This window comes from Notechis scutatus, chromosome Z, assembly GCF_049901735.1.
Source record: "Notechis scutatus isolate UNSWTSFEM ecotype Mainland chromosome Z, rNotScu1.2, whole genome shotgun sequence".
Classification (NCBI taxonomy): domain Eukaryota; kingdom Metazoa; phylum Chordata; class Lepidosauria; order Squamata; family Elapidae; genus Notechis; species Notechis scutatus.
This window is the reverse complement of record NC_142025.1, coordinates 2,283,182-2,299,000: the sequence shown is the minus strand read 5'-3', so window position 1 is coordinate 2,299,000 and position 15,819 is coordinate 2,283,182. Positions and strand designations below refer to the sequence as shown.

The following is a 15,819-nucleotide window of genomic DNA, read 5'->3' as shown; positions in this document are numbered from 1 at the left end:
CTCCACCGCGCGCGACAGCTGCCGGGCTCTAGGCCAGAAGCCAGGCTGGAAAGCCAAAGGCCCGCTCAGGTTTTGGAGGCCCCGTGTCGGCTTGGGATTGTGTTACTTAATGGAAAAGGCAGACACAAAAGCTGCGGCTAAAAATACAACGCCCCCCGCCCCCAAAAAATCTCCTCCTGCCCCCCTCACACACACCCAGGAGTTAATTACCGCAGACTCTTAATCCAAACACACACACACACACACACACACACACACAGAGGAATTATTCGGTTCTTGCAGCAAACCCAGCAACCCGTCGGCTGCAAGGGAGACATCGGAGGCTGGTCTAAATTAAACGCGGTTCTCAAACCCGCCAGCGGAAGCGGTACAGGTGCAAAGCTTTCCAAGTCAACCGCCGATGGCGCCTTGCAGGGGGTCCTCGACTTACAACTGTCGGTTTAGTGACGATCCGAAGTTACGGGGGGAAACAGGGGCGGGAGAGGGACTTATGGCCGTTTTTTTTCACAGTTATGGCCGTCGCGTCCTTCCCCGCGGTCGCATGATCAAAATTCAGAGGCTTGACAACTGGCATGTACTCGTGACGGTTGCAGCAGGGATTCGCTTAACGGCTGTGGCAAGAAAGGTTGCAAAACGGGACGAGACAGTCCCTGAACAACTGTCTTTGCTCGGCAACGGAAATTTTGGGTTCGATGGTGGTCGTAAGTCGAGGACACGCTGTACAGGCAGTCCTTGACTTACAACAATTCATTTAGTGACCATGCGAAGTTACAGCAGGAGTAAAAAAAGGGATCGATGACCAATTTTCACACTTACGACCGTTACAACATCCCCTTGGTCATATAATCAAAATTCAGACGCTTGGCAATTGGTTCATATTTATGATGGTCGCAGTGTCCCAGGGTCATGTGATTCCCTTTTGCGACCTCCTGACGAGCAAAGTCAATGGGGAAGCTGGATTCGTTTAACAACCGTGTTCTTAACTTGACAACTATAGCGATTCACTTAACGACCATGACAAGAAACGCCCCCAAATAGGGCAAAAACCACTTAACAATTGTTTTGGCTTAGCAATGGAAATCTGGGGATTCAATTGTGGTTGTTAAGTCGAGGACTTCCTTCATATAATTTCACATGGTGGGGATAAAAGTTATGCAGGTAGTCCTCAACTTACGACCGGTCACTTTGCAAGCATTCCCAGTCATGACGGATGTCCCTCAAAAGGTGGCGAATTCCTGCCTTTTGGCAAAGACACCCCCCACAGCGAATTTCATCATGGGAGTATATCTGCTTAACAACTGCCGATTCAGTGACTGAACCTGACGACTCACTTAACAACCGGTGGGAGAAAAACCCGCTGTAAAATCGGGCCAGCCAGCTTCTCTATGCCCTCTCAGGGGCTGAGGAGGAATCTCCCTGTAGGCCACCTTAAAGTCCTGGGGGAAAGGTAGAAGGTAAACCGGATCCCTTAACCAGCAGGGCGTCTGGCCAGCGGAGAACCTGGTTTAAGCCTCCTCGTTCCGAGAGATTAAATGGCTGCATTTCCCAGCTTAGATTGGGGGTGGCTGGGCTCTTTTTTTGGAGCGATGTTCAACAAAGTCATGCTGCTCTTTGTCTGGATGCAAACGGCTCCAAATTAAACCTGAGGCTCTCCACAGCTAAGCAGCAAGGATTTACCTGTTACCTATTTCTTCCTGCAAGATCCCATTTGAAAGCCTCTCAGCGGTTACCAAAACCAAAGATGAATCAAAACAAATTTGCCAGCTGGAACCCTGTCCTAAACTCTTCAGAAAAACAAGATGTATCACTAGTGAAAAGCCTGAAGAGATACTGACTGACTGACTGTCCGTCTGACTGTCCGTCTATCTATCCATCCATCTATCTGTCCATCTACAGACACACACACACACACACACACACTATATGTGTATATACATTATCTATCATCTATCTATCTCTACCTATCTCATCTATCTATCTAATCTATCTTTCTATGTCTATCTATCTATACCTATCTATAATCTCTCTCTCTCTAATCAAGTTTTATTTATTTCTTTTTCTTTCTTTCTATCTTCCTACCTGTCTATCTATCCATCTGTCTGTCCATCTACATACACACACACACATACATATACAATATGTGTGTGTATATACATTATCTATCTATCATCTATCTCTATTATCTAATCTATCTTTCTATGTCTATCTATGTCTGTCTGTCTATCTATATCTATTTATAATCTCTCTCTCTAATCAATTTTTCTTTCTTTCTGTCTTCCTGTCTATCTATCTATCCATCTGTCTGTCCATCTACATACACACAGAAACATATACTGTGTGTGTATATACATTATTTATCCATCATCTATCTCCCTATGTCTATGTCTCTATCTGTATCTATCTATAATCTCTCTATATAATCAATTTTTCTTTCTTTCTTTCTATCTTCCAACCTACCTATCATCTCTCTTTCTCTTTCTCTTTCTCTTTCTCTCTCTCTCTCTCTCTCACACACACACACAAACACGAATGCATGCATACATACAGTAGTCCTCAACTTACAACTATTGGTTTAGTGACCAATAGTTCAAAATTACACAGCACTGAAAAGAATGACTTATGACCAGTTTTCGCACTTATGGCTGTTGCAGCATCCCCATGGCCACATGATCAAAATTCAGGTGCCTGGCAACTGACTCATTCTTGCGGCGGTCGCAGTGCCCCATGGTCACGTGATCCCCTTTTGCGACCTTCTGACAAGCAAAGTCAATGAGGAAGCCAGATTCGCTTAATGGCCATGTTGCTAACTGGACAACTGCAGTGATTTGGTCGACCACTGTGGCAAAAAAGGTCATAAAATGTTGCAAAACTCACTTTGGGCTGGATTCCTAGATCTGTCTCCTGAATGCTCAGGTGCGGTGCTTGATCGCCACCTAGTGGCCATTCTCAGTTGAAAAAAAGCAAGCGTAAGTTCTGGAGAAACAGAACAAGCCAACATCTTCTAGCCATTCTTCATAGATTGATGTTAGTGATGTTTTGGACTGGAAGCACGACAACAGAAAGAAAGGACATCGAAGTCCTATCAGTTGTGAATGCAAACCACTTCATGCACCACAAGGTACAGCTGAAGAAGACTCATCAAAGAAATTGTTTTCAATAGCTGGTCTTGTCCCATCGTGAATTGAACCAGGCTGAACAAAATTAACCCACCAGTTGTTTTCCCACCTCTCAGGAACTAAACTAGCATTTTACCACCCGGTGCCCTGGAGTCCCTCATTTAAAAATGAAACAGTTTTTCCAAGCACCGAATTTCAGCAACCGACCAACAAAAGTGCATTCTGATCTTTCCTGTAATCTAATTTTAGAAAAGGCTGCAACAGAACGGGGTTTGTTAATGGCCGGCTTGTTTTTTTAAGCATAACAGTCCAGAAATTCTTTCTTCCTACATTTTTTTTTTTAGAATTTGGAAAGTATGTTAGAAGGTAGATAAGAAGGATAGATTGGAATTCATTTTTGAAAATTGCAATTTATGACACAAAATTTGGACCAACTATGCCCCGAGAGCAGACAGCGGGGTGGCTTAATGGCTGCCCCGTTCGCTTAACAAACCACTGCAAAAAACGTTGTTAAAACGAGCCTGGTCACATGGTGACCTACTTTACGACTGCCACGGTTTATAACCGTAATGAGCAGCAGGCTCCATTAAGCCCATTATGTTGAGGACTAGCAGCAGCCTTTCCCTTTGCTTCAGCAATTGTCTTGTGGCAGGAGAAAAGTAACTTTCTAGCTGCTCCAAATGGACCCCCGCCGCCAACACATACACCCCTCCACCCTTGTGACAGCCACAAGGTAAATCAATGCCCAAAGATTGAAGCATCCTAGATGCTCCCATGCAGGTAACTCCCAGTCGGGGGGTCTTTCAGCTGTGTGCGACTCTTGCAACCGTGGGCTAAAGATATTTGAATACAGAATGACAGGGTTGGAAGGGACCCCCGAGATCTTCTAGTCCAACCCCCTGCTTAGACAGGAAACCCTACACCACTTCAGACAAATGGTTGATCCAATCTCTTCTTAAAAACTTCCAGTACTGGAGCATTTACAACTTCTGGTGGCAAGTTGTTCCACTGGTTAATTGTTCTCAATGCTGGGAAATTTCTTCTCTTAGTTCTAGGTTGCTTCTCTCCTTGGTTATTTTCCATCCGTTGCTTCTTGTCCTGCCTTCAGGCGCTTTGGAGAATAATTAGACCCCCTTAAATACTGGAACACGGCTATCCTGTCCCCCACTTAATTTCATTAAACCAGACCTACCCGATTCCTGCAAATTCTTCATATGTTTTATCCTCCAGCCCATTAATCATCCTTGTTGCTCTTCTCTGCACTTTCCAGAGTCTCAACCTCTTTCTTTATATTGTGACCAAAACTGCATGCTGTATTCCAAGGGCAGGATAAAGCAGCTGGAGGTAGCCGTTGACTTATGGCCACAACTGAGATCAAAATTTCTATTGATAAGTGGGACAATTTGTTAAGTGAGGCTTACCTGATTTTACCACCTTTCCTGCCACCGTTGTTAAGTGACTCCCTGCCGTTGTTAAGTAAGTAACAGCAATCTAGCAGAATGTTGTTCTGTTTCTCCAAAATTTAGCCTTGTCACCTCTTTATTCAACTCAGAGTGGCCACTAGATGGCGATCAACGGCCCCACCTGATCAACCAGTTTATAGGTCGCTCTTGACTTGTGGCCACTACTAAACCCCAAATTTCTGTTGCTAATCGAGACAGTCGTTAGGTGAGTTTCGTCCCATTTTACAACCTTCCCTGCCAGAGTTGTTAAATGAATCACAGCAGGTGTTAATAGCCTGGTTGTTAAGTGAATCTGGCTTCCCCATTTGCTTCGCTTGCCAGAAGGTCGACAAAGGGCATCACGTGGCCCTGGGACACTACGACCGTCATAAATATGAGTAACTTTCCAAGCGCCCCGAGTTTGATCACATGACCGCGAGGATGCTGCAATGGTCGGTGTGAAAAACGGTGTTAAGTCACTACGTAAGTCAAGGACTACCTAAACTTTCTCCTGCTCTGGATACTATCTCTCTGTTGATGTAATGTAGGATCGCACTGGCCTTTTCGGTGGCTGCAACACACTGCTGGCTCATACGTGCTCCTCCTTTCGCTATTACCGAAAATTTCTCCGAAAATACGACCTATCCTGAAAGTTAAGTCCTAGCTTGATTTTTCCGTGTGCCCCCAAAATAAGCCCCAATTAAGATCCCAGCCACTCCGGAGTGGACGGGTAAAAATTAAGCTAGGGTGGGGATGTGGGGAGTGGAGATGCCCTACTACTTTTACCTTTGGACAGTTGTAGCCAGGCCTGGCACACCCCGACACCTGCCTTGCCGGCCCATTTCTTCTGCAGCCAGCAAGGCCGGCAAGGCTTTCCTGAAGGCCTCTGCAGCTGGTAAGAAAGCTCTGGATCGATCCTGAAGGCTGCAGAGGCCTTCAGGAAAGCCTTGCCGGCCGCAGAAGAAGAAGTTCCTGAAGGCCTCTGACAGCAAAAGGGAAGCCGGGTGCGACGCATGCAACTGAGCTTAGTCAGTGGACGACATCACCACCGAAAATAAGACCTGGTGCCTTTTTTGGGTGGCAAAAAATACATATAAGATAGGGTCTTATTTTCGGAGAAACACACAGTGCGTTTCTGAAATCCGAACTACCTGAGGGCGGCCTCCCTCCCTTCTCTCTTACCTGCTTGCCAAATGGAGGTCCCCACCTCCTCTGGCGAGACCCTCTTAGCCTGCGTGAGCCTCACAGCATCCTCCGAGAACTGGATCTTCTTGCTGAACTGCATCTCGAGGAACGGGATGGCTTCGGGCATCTTTGCCGACAGCAGCCGGTAGCAGATATCCGGTTTGCCGATGAACCTCTGGCGGACACAGATTTCGTAAGGGGTTTGGACCCTGACGTCATCCACGTCCCTCTTGTCAAACCAATGGAGCAGCTGGGACTTGGCGTTGCAGATCCTCAGGCCGGACACTAAGAGGGTGAGGCTGCCCGGTTTGACGTGAGCATCGGTCCGTTCGCCGATGATGACGGGGATGTGGACAATGACGCTATCTTTGCTTTTGGGGGGAGAAGCGGCCAGGTTTTCCTTCGCCTTCCCTGCTTCGGACACGGCCTTGGGGAGTTTCCCACCGAAAGGCCACCAAGAGGGGGATTCAAGTTCAGACAATAACCTAAGAGGAAGAGAAGAACGGTCAGAAACACAGGCAGTCCTCCACTTGTTGACTATTCATTTAGTCTTCGAACTTACAATAACGGCACTGAAAAAAGTAACTTAGGACTGTTTTTGATACTTATCACCGTGGCAGCACCCACAGTCACGTGGTCAAAATTCAGACACTGGCAACTGGCTCGTATTTATGATGGCTGGATCACATTGTCCCTTTTAGCGACCCTCGGATAAGCAGAGTCGATGGGGAAGCCAGATTCACTTGACAGCTGTGTTAACTAATTTAACCATGGCAGCAATTTGCTTGAACAATTGAGACAAGAAAAGCTGTAAAAAATGGGGCAAAACTGAGTTGGAAAGATGTCTCACTTAGCGAAGGAAATTCTGGGCTCAACTGGGGTCATAAATCGAGGACTTCCCTAGAGGTAGTGCTCAGCTTCCAGCCACAGTTGACCCCAAAATTTATGTTGCTAAGGAGAGACACCTGCCAAGTCAGTTTTGCCCCATTTTACAACCTTTCTTTGACACAGTTGTTAAGTGAGTCACTGCAGCTCCTAAGTTAGTCAAGTTGTTAAGTGAAGCTGGTTTCCCCGTTGACTTTGTTTGTCAGAAGATCACAAAAAAGGGATCACGTGACCCCGGGACACTGCGACCGTTGTAAACGTGAGCCTGCGGCCAAATTTTGACGACGTGACCACAGGGATGGCTGCAACGGTCGTAAGTGTGGAAAAACAGTCAGCAATCGCTTTTTCAATTGCCATTGAACAGTCACTCAATGAAAAGTTGTAAGTCGAGGACTACCTGTATATATATATATATATATCTGGCCAGATAATGAAAACCAGCACAAGCCCCGGGAAGAGAACATGTGTGTTCCAGATGTGCTGGAGAGGAACACCTGGTAGCTCTCCCTACTCGACAGGGCTGGCTGGAGGTGCTGGGAACGGCAGTTGATTAGGATTGGAAGGCCAACAACCCCTCTTACACACACACACACACACCACCCAAAGAGGACCAGTGTCACAAACGGTCACACCACAGAACCCGCTCCCAGGATTACGTGCCTGGATGCTGGGCGCTTAGCGGCCAGTAATCTTTATGCCTGGTTACAACACTGCATGCAGGGCCATGATGGCTATTTATAGGTGGGTTTTTTGGTCCCTTTGTAGCAAAAAAATAAAAATAGCCATTGGGATGAATGGATTCACGCTCACGACTGGTGCCTTCTCTTAATGAACCCCACAAAAAAGGGGGTAATAAAATTGCTTCCAGTCACAGGAGCGCTCAGATTTAACGACTGGATTTTTATTAGATTTTTTTTTATCCCAACTTTATTTTATTTTGTAACTAGTTCAAGGCAGTGGAGAGTCAAAACGGTCCTTCCTCCTCCATTTTCCCCACAATAGCCCTGTGAGGTGGGTTGGGCTGAGAGGGAGGGACTGGCCTGAAGTCGCCCAGCCTGATTACGTGCCTAAGGCGGGACTAGAACTCATGGTCTCAGGGTGACTGTCCCAAAGTCACCCAGCCAGTTTTTTTATCCTTACGGTGGGGACTAGAACTCACCATCTGATTGGCTCAAAGTCATCCAGCCTTCTTTCATGCCTAAAGTGGGATTAGAACTCACTGTCACCTGATGGTTGGCCCAAAGTCACCCAACCAGCTTTCCGGCTTAATGCGGGACTAGAACTCACCATCTGATTGATGTTACCCAGCCAATTTTCATGCCTAAGGAGGGACTAGAACTCCGTCTCCTCCTGGTTTCTAGGCCAGCTCCTCAACTCCTACCCCAAACTGGCTCTCTTCCGGTCCCAACTGCAGCAGTTAAGTTGAGGCCTTCCCATATTAAACCAACCTTGGACTGCGATCCTTTCCCAACGCAGCTATTTGCCCTTGTTTCAGGAGAAAGTATTCCTGAATTTAAATAATTCTCTTAAAGTAACCTCTAACTTTTAAAGCTGCGGCTCTCCGCTTGTTTTTTGAGGACGAGCCCCCTCTGCCAATGAGGGCCCTCTAGGACTCCAAGCAGAGCAGACCTCCAGATGTCCCCCTATGCGCCAACTCTATGGCCCACCCTGGGGATGACCGGATCCCACACCCCCACGGTGATCAAAACCCCCCCTGGCGTGCCACCATACCTGTCCGCCACATCCATCTCCGACTCAATCTTGTCCAGGCCTTTCATGATGTTATCAAACTGCTCGCCCTGGTTCTCCAGGACCTTGGCGGTGTCTTCCAGGCGCTTCTCAGATCCCGCCAGCAAGCCGGTCAATTCTCTGCCCTTGGAGGTCTGGGCGCACGCCGCCTGCGGCCTGGCTCCTCCAGGGGAGAGGAGCTGCTCCCTCCAAAAATGTTCCAGCACGTTGAAGATCACGTTTCGGTTGGGTTGGAGGGAGCTGAACCAATGCTTGGTGTTGCTCTCCAAAAGGGTGAGGGAACTGAAGATTAAGGTGGACGATTCTTTCTTGATCTCGCTGATGGAGGAAAGCGGGAAGCTGGACAAGATCTCTCCGGATTTGTCCGCCGTGAATTTGACCGAAACTGGGGTCAGCAGGAGTTTGCCGGGAACCCATTGTTTCTCCGAGTTGAGATAATAGGAGCAGGACCAAGCATGGATGTGAATGTTGTCCTCCATGATCTTGTTCCTTAAGCTCCACTTCCTCAAGGAGACAGCTGACAACCTTCCGAAGACCAAATAAATTGTGCAATCAGCGATTAGTAATTAACACACACTCCACTCACCTTTCATGAGCCTTATGACAAATGAGCCTTATGACAAAAGAGGCATAGTGAGAATCTAACTCAGGGCTGTCCATCCTTGGCCACTTTCAGGCCTGTGGGCTTCAATTCCCAGAATTCCCACGCATGGCTGGCTGGGGAATTCTGGGAAATGGAAGCCCACAGGCCTCAAAGTGGCCAAGGAATGGACGCTTTAAAACATTGAAATGTGAACTCTGAACTCCTTCTGGACCCCAAATCTTGAATTTTGAATATCTGAAGCTGCGTTCTTCTGAATTAACTGTTTGGTTTGCTAGTCCTCAACTTACAACCATTTGTTAAATGGCTGTTTAAAGTTTCAGTGGCACTGAAAAAAAGGGGGTTATGCCCAGTTCTCACACCTATGACTGCTGCAGCATCCCCACAGCCATGTGGTCAAACTTCGGATGCTTGACCAAGAATCCTGGGGTTGTGCAATTGTCATTTGCAACCTTCCTTGGGAGCATTTGGCAAGCAAACACAAATTCTATTAGTTAAATGAAACTAACCCCAGGCACAATCAATAATTCCCTTTCTCAATCGACACCCTTCAAAAAAACCGAAACAAGAACATGCAATTTCATTTAGAATAGAATACAATAACAGAGTTGGAAGGGACCCTGGAGGTCTTCTAGTCCAACCCCCTGCTTAGGCAGGAAGCCCTACACCGCTTCAGACAAATGGTTGTCCCATCTCTTCTTTAAAACTTCCAGCGTTGGAGCATTCACAGCTTCTGGAGGCAAAAAGTCCCACTGATTAATTGTTCTGTCAGGAAATTTCTTCTTAGTTCTAGGTTGTTTCTTTCCTTGATTAGTTTCCATCTGTTGCTTCTTGTCCTGCTTTGGAGAACAGCTTGACCCCCCTCTCCATTGTGGCAACCTCTGAGATATTGGAAGACTGCTATCATGTCACCCCTGGTCCTTCTTTTCATCAGACTAGACATACCCAGTTCCAGCAACCGTTCTTTATATGTTTTAGCCTCCATTTAAAATAGGCCAGTTCTACTTTCACACAAGATACACCATGCCAACTTAAAAACAACAAAAACGAACACAGATTCCTCAACCTTGCTCATTTTAAGTTGTGCAGACCTCAACTCCCAGAATTCCTCTGCCAGCCAGTCATAAAATCAAGTCCAGTCACATTGTGACTCACTTAATGACTACATTGCTTAGTGACAGAAATTCTGGACCCAACTGTGACTATTAGTTTAGGACCAACTGTAACTTCAGATGCATCAACATATGCAAAAAGAGATTGATTCATATACGCATATTTGTTACTTGACAATCGCAAATCAGCTGATCACATAGAAGAAACAAAATCCAAGTCCTCCTTTAGCCACCCCAAATGGCACAGGCAACACGGTCATTAAGTGAAGCAGTTGCTAAGTGAAACTGCAAAACTCCTCTTATGTGGACTGCTTTGTTTTACAGACCCGCCATCAATGCAAGGACTGGTGGGGGGGAAAAAAACCACTTTTTCATCATGGTCATAACTGCGAATGGTTGCTAAATGAGGACTGCATGTACAACTCACCTAAAAGACAGGGTTTTTTTTAAAAAAAAAAAGCTAATTCACACACATTCAACCTTTCATCAGAAGTAACAGACGTTGGAATAATATTTAAGCATTACGGACATGATCATCTATCAGAATAAAAGTAATTGAAGACATTGAAGGTCTCTCTCTTCGTTTGCTGTTTTCGTCTTCTCTACCCATAACACTGACTATCTTGTCTTCATTAAGCACAGCATTTCCCCCGTTTACCTGGACCGTTGGTGGATTCAGAAGTTTTTGATAGCTTAAACGTTCTTATCAGGTTTGAGGCTTCTTGGTTTCGGAGTCCAACAAAAATTGCCCAAAATTGTACGGATTAAAAAAAGGGGGGGTGGGAGGGAACCCCTATCACACTACATAAAATTCGCTACACTTCTAAAACTTAGAAAAGAGATATTTGGGTGGTGGGGGGGGATGATAATCCAAAGCAGGCATTTGAGTGTTTGTCCATAGCACAAGAAAATGAACATCAAAGGAGGATGTTAGATATTACAAATATATATAGACATATATATATACGCACAGATATTGTTTTGAGCTTATGATTCATTGAGCAAGTCACCTATTTACCATCTGGCTAGTCATTTTCTCACATGACGAAACAGGGGAAATTATTATTGCTCAGGTATCACATGCTGACCACAGTCAACATCACATCAGGAAACCAGGTCTTATGTTGATACACAGGTGGTCCTCGGCTTACGACCACGGCTGAGCCCAACATTTTTGTAGCTAAATGAGACATTTGTTAAGTGAGTTTTGCCCCATTTGACTGCCTGTCTTGCCACAAGTGAATCCCTGCAGTTGTTAAATTAGTCACACGGTTGCTAAGTGAGTCCAGCTTTCCCCATTGACTTGGCTGGACAGAAGGTCCCCGTGACCCCAGGAACACTGCGACCATCATAAATACGAGTCAGTTGCCAAGCTGAAATTTGATCACGAGGCCCTGGGGGATGCAGCAATGATGTGAAAAACAGTCAGAAGCTACCATTGTAACTTTGAACAGACATTAAATAACGTTCTGGTTATTTATTTTGTTTTATTTTGAGGCCCCTCCCACCTTTAGTATTCTCACAAATAACTCAAGGCAGCGAATGTATCCGACACAGCTTCCTCATCCCATTTTCCCCAAAACAACAACCCTGCGAGATAGTTCGGACTGAGAAAAGAGGGAAGGAGAGACGCAGAGAGATTGAGATTGACTGGAAGCCACCCAGCTGCCTTTCAGGGCTAAGGCAGCACTTGAACTCATCTCCAACAATCTAATCCAGGGTTTTCCCCTTGGGCAAGGCCAGCCTTTATGGAATTACAAAAGGTGTTTTCTTCGCTGCAAAGGAGTGATGTATAACGTACAAAGATGAGGCAACCCTTCCCGCAAAATCAATACATTACATTTTGGACCAACAAACACATTTTATGAGTCCTTTTCTGGAAGCCCACAAGGAACTGCCCATGTAATAAAATATTAAAAGTATTTCCTTGTTTACTCCGAAGCAGAGTAGCTGGTTGTTGTTGGGTTGTTGTTTTTTTTAAAAAAAACCATAATTTTAAATTATTCATGGCAGGACAGCCAGGAAATGCAATCTAAGTACAAGCTGTACCGGCAAGAGGCGGTCAAATGCGGCCAAATGCAGACAAAACAAGATGGTTAAAAGGCAAAAACGTTTCACTTATTAACCAGGAAGTCTCAGGGAGATTCCTGCCGCTCTTTGAGAGAATCCTTATACAAGTAGGTAGTCCTCAGCATTTACCTCAAGTGAGAAAGGGAAGTGAGTCTTGCCCTGTTTTACAACCTTTCTTGCCGGAGTTGTTAAGCGAATCACCGCAGTCGTTAAACTGAGCGGTGAGTCTGGCTTCCTCTTTGGCGACCCTTACTCCGCTTGGCGGAGGGTCGCAAAAGGGGGTTCACGTGACCCCCCCGGAAGCTGCGACCGTCATAAATAGGAGCCAGTGGCTGAGCGTCTGAATTTAGATTGATATGACGTGACCCTGGGGATGTTGCGATAGTCCCAAGAGTGAAAAACGGTCGTAAATCCCTCTCTTCAGAGCTGCGGCAACTTCAGTCATTAAACGAATTGGCTGTTGAGGTAACGGATTATATATGTAAATGGTGGCCAATGGGATAGAGAACACCCCACCTCCTCGCTCCGAGCACCTTGCTCCCTGTCTCATCTGATCAAGGTTTTATTTTTTAAATGATTTTTTTTTCAATTCAAGATCTTTATTCTTTTAATATCTTACATTGCAATTTATTCAATGTCTTTGGGACATCCGAAATGTCTGGAATGGTATAAGGTCTGCAACTTGAGGGGGGGGGGGGTTAGACTAGAAGACCTCCAAGGTCCCTTCTGACTCTGTTATTAAGATGGGTGGCATGCAAGGTTGATAAAACAGATAAATGTAAGACTAAAATGTCTGTGGAGGTGTTAATTGCATACAACATACAAAACATGACCACAACTACACTAATACCTACAAATTATTTTTTTGCAAAGATGTCTGATCAAACCACCTATTTCGTATTTCGAATCCGCTGGGCTAGACATTTTCACTCTCTGTGAGAAATAATCACAGGCAGACGTACAGCCATTCATTTAGTGACTGTCTGTGGTTACAATGGCACTGAAAAAAGGGACTTATGGCCGTTTCCACACTTATGACCATCGCAGCATCCCCATTTACATTCAGACACTTGGCAGCTGACTCTTATTTATGATGGTCGCAGTGTCCTGGGGTCAAGTGACCCACCTTTTGCAAAGTTTTTACCAAAAAAAGACACTGGGGAAGCCAGATTCATTTAACAATCATGTTGCTAACAACTGCAGTGATTCACTTAACAACTGAGGCAAGAAAGGTCGTAAAATGGGGTAAAATTCACTTCACAAATTTTTCACCTAGCCACAGAAATTTGGGGCTCAGTTGTGGACATAAGACAAAGACTGCCTGTAATTATGACGGCTGCATAATTAAACTGTCCTAGGCCCTAGGGTGACCTTAAGTAGTAACTTGAGGACTATCTGTATAAAACTACCGTATTTACAGAATCTACTTTTGATTTGGATATAGATACAAATATGCACAGATACGCACAGACACACAAAAATACCACAGGTCCTCAACTTATGATCACAACTGAGCCCAGCATTTATGTGGCTAAGTGAGAAATCTGTTGAGTTTTGCCCCATTTTACAACCTTTCTTGCTACAGTTGCTAAGTGAATCACTGCAGTTGATAAGTTATTCACACAGTTGTTAAGCAAATCTGGCTTCCCCTGTTGACTTTGCTTGTCCAGTCGCAAAAGGGGATCATGTGACCCCGGGACCCTGCGACCGTCATAAATACGAGTCAGTTGCCAAGCGTCTGAATTTTGATCACATGACCGCGGGGATGCTGCGACGGTCACAAGCATGAAAAACAGTCCTTTTTTCCAGCGGTGTTATAACTTTGAATAGTCACTAAGCAAACTGTTGTAAATCAAGAACTACCTGTATCTATACTGTTTGATGATGTTTTGTGCTGTTTTGTGATCTGAAAAGAATAGAATAACAGAATAAGAATCGGATATAGAATATAATATATATATATAGAATATAGAATAAAATAGAACAGAAAAGAATAAATAGAACAGAATAAAGAAAGAATAGAACAGAACAGAATAAGGAAAGAATGGAATAAAGAATACAATAAAATAGAAATCAGAATAGAACAGAAATCAGAATAGAATAGAATATTGGAATTAAGAATAGAACAGAACAGAATAGAGTAAGAATTGAACAGAATAGGAAAAGAATAGAACTGAACAGAATAGAGAAAGAATAGAGAAAGAATGCAATAGAACAGAAAACAGAATAGAATAGAATATTGGAATTAAGAATAGAACAGAACAGAATAGAGTAAGAATTGAACAGAATAGGAAAAGAATAGAACTGAACAGAATAGACAAAGAATAGAGAAAGAATAGAGAAAGAATGCAATAGAATAGAAAACAGAATAGAATAGAATATTGGAATTAAGAATAGAACAGAACAGAATAGAGTAAGAATTGAACAGAATAGGAAAAGAATAGAACTGAACAGAATAGAGAAAGAATAGAGAAAGAATGCAATAGAATAGAAAACAGAATAGAATAGAATATTGGAATTAAGAATAGAACAGAACAGAATAGAGTAAGAATTGAACAGAATAGAAAAAGAATAGAACAGAATATAGAAAGAATAGAATAGAAAACAGAACAAAAAACAGAATAGAATAAAATAATAACTTTATCATTACTTTGAATGTCCACTAATCGGCATGCATTAAAATGAAATCTTGTAGCATACAGCTCTCAAAAGGCTCACCACCTCCAATATACACTACATGAACAGGATGACAAAATTGTGCATATACCCACATACCCACACATATTATATGACACACATGTCCATGACGAGAAAACATCCAGAGGGCAAGTTATACTGTCCATAAATCAAATTATGCTGTCTATAAATGAAGTTATACTGTATATAAATGGGGAGCAAATAATCCCACTCTCTTCTAGCCCTGATGATGTTCCCTAGTGGGGTGTTTGCCGTTGTTCAACACAGACATAATTCAGGGAGTCTCCAACCTTGGGCACTTTAAGCCTGGCGGACTTCAACTCCCAGAATTCCTCAGCCAGCTGGCTGGGGAATTCTGGGAGTTGAAGTCTGCCAGGCTTAAAGTGCCCAAGGTTGGAGCCCCTGATCTAATTGATGTGGATCAGCTGCTCCTGTAACCAGAGAGGACCCTTCCCCATGAAATGGGGGGCTGGATGGGGCAGAGGGAGGGGAAGAGGGGGAGCAGCTGTGGATCTCACTCCCCCTTAGCCCTTTCCAGCCCCCCAACCACCAAGGACCCCCAACTGCCGCCCCCTCACCCTCCCCCCTACCTTGCCCTCCCTCACAAAGAAGGGGGCAAAGGCCTGGTTCTCTCCTCTCCCTCCCTCGGCTTCCCAGCCCTCCGACTACAACTCCCGGCAGCCCTTGCGCGAGCCTGACGAGGCCCTCAGGGCGAGATATTGGGGAGAAGGGGCTTCCGAAGGGCCACGCCGACCCGCCTCACATCCCCGGGAAAGGACGTCGTGCCCACCGAGACTCCTCACCGATCGCTCGCGAAAGACGGCGGGAAGGAGCCGCAGTCAATCCGCCATTGCTCGAGTCTCTCCCCCGCCCCCGCTTTCTTTTTTTCTCCTCTCTCTCTCTCTCTCTCCCCCTCACGACGCCTGCGCAAACCCGGCGCGCCGTTGGATTGGCTCCCCCCG

General features: G+C 45.1%; 1 protein-coding gene across 1 annotated transcript in view; it reads right to left on the bottom strand.

Annotated features, from left to right (window-relative positions):
* Positions 1-15,764, bottom strand: part of SNAP47 (synaptosome associated protein 47) — a 25,671-nt gene extending 9,907 nt beyond the window's left edge. Inside the window, exons 1-3 of the mRNA XM_026682942.2 lie at positions 15,654-15,764; positions 8,360-8,894; positions 5,741-6,228 (exon numbers count right to left, since the gene is read on the bottom strand). Of these exons, the coding sequence (XP_026538727.1) occupies positions 5,741-6,228; positions 8,360-8,856 (985 nt within the window). The 5' untranslated portion in view covers positions 8,857-8,894; positions 15,654-15,764. The remainder of the gene's footprint in view (positions 1-5,740; positions 6,229-8,359; positions 8,895-15,653) is intronic.
* Positions 15,765-15,819: the final 55 nt, after the last annotated feature.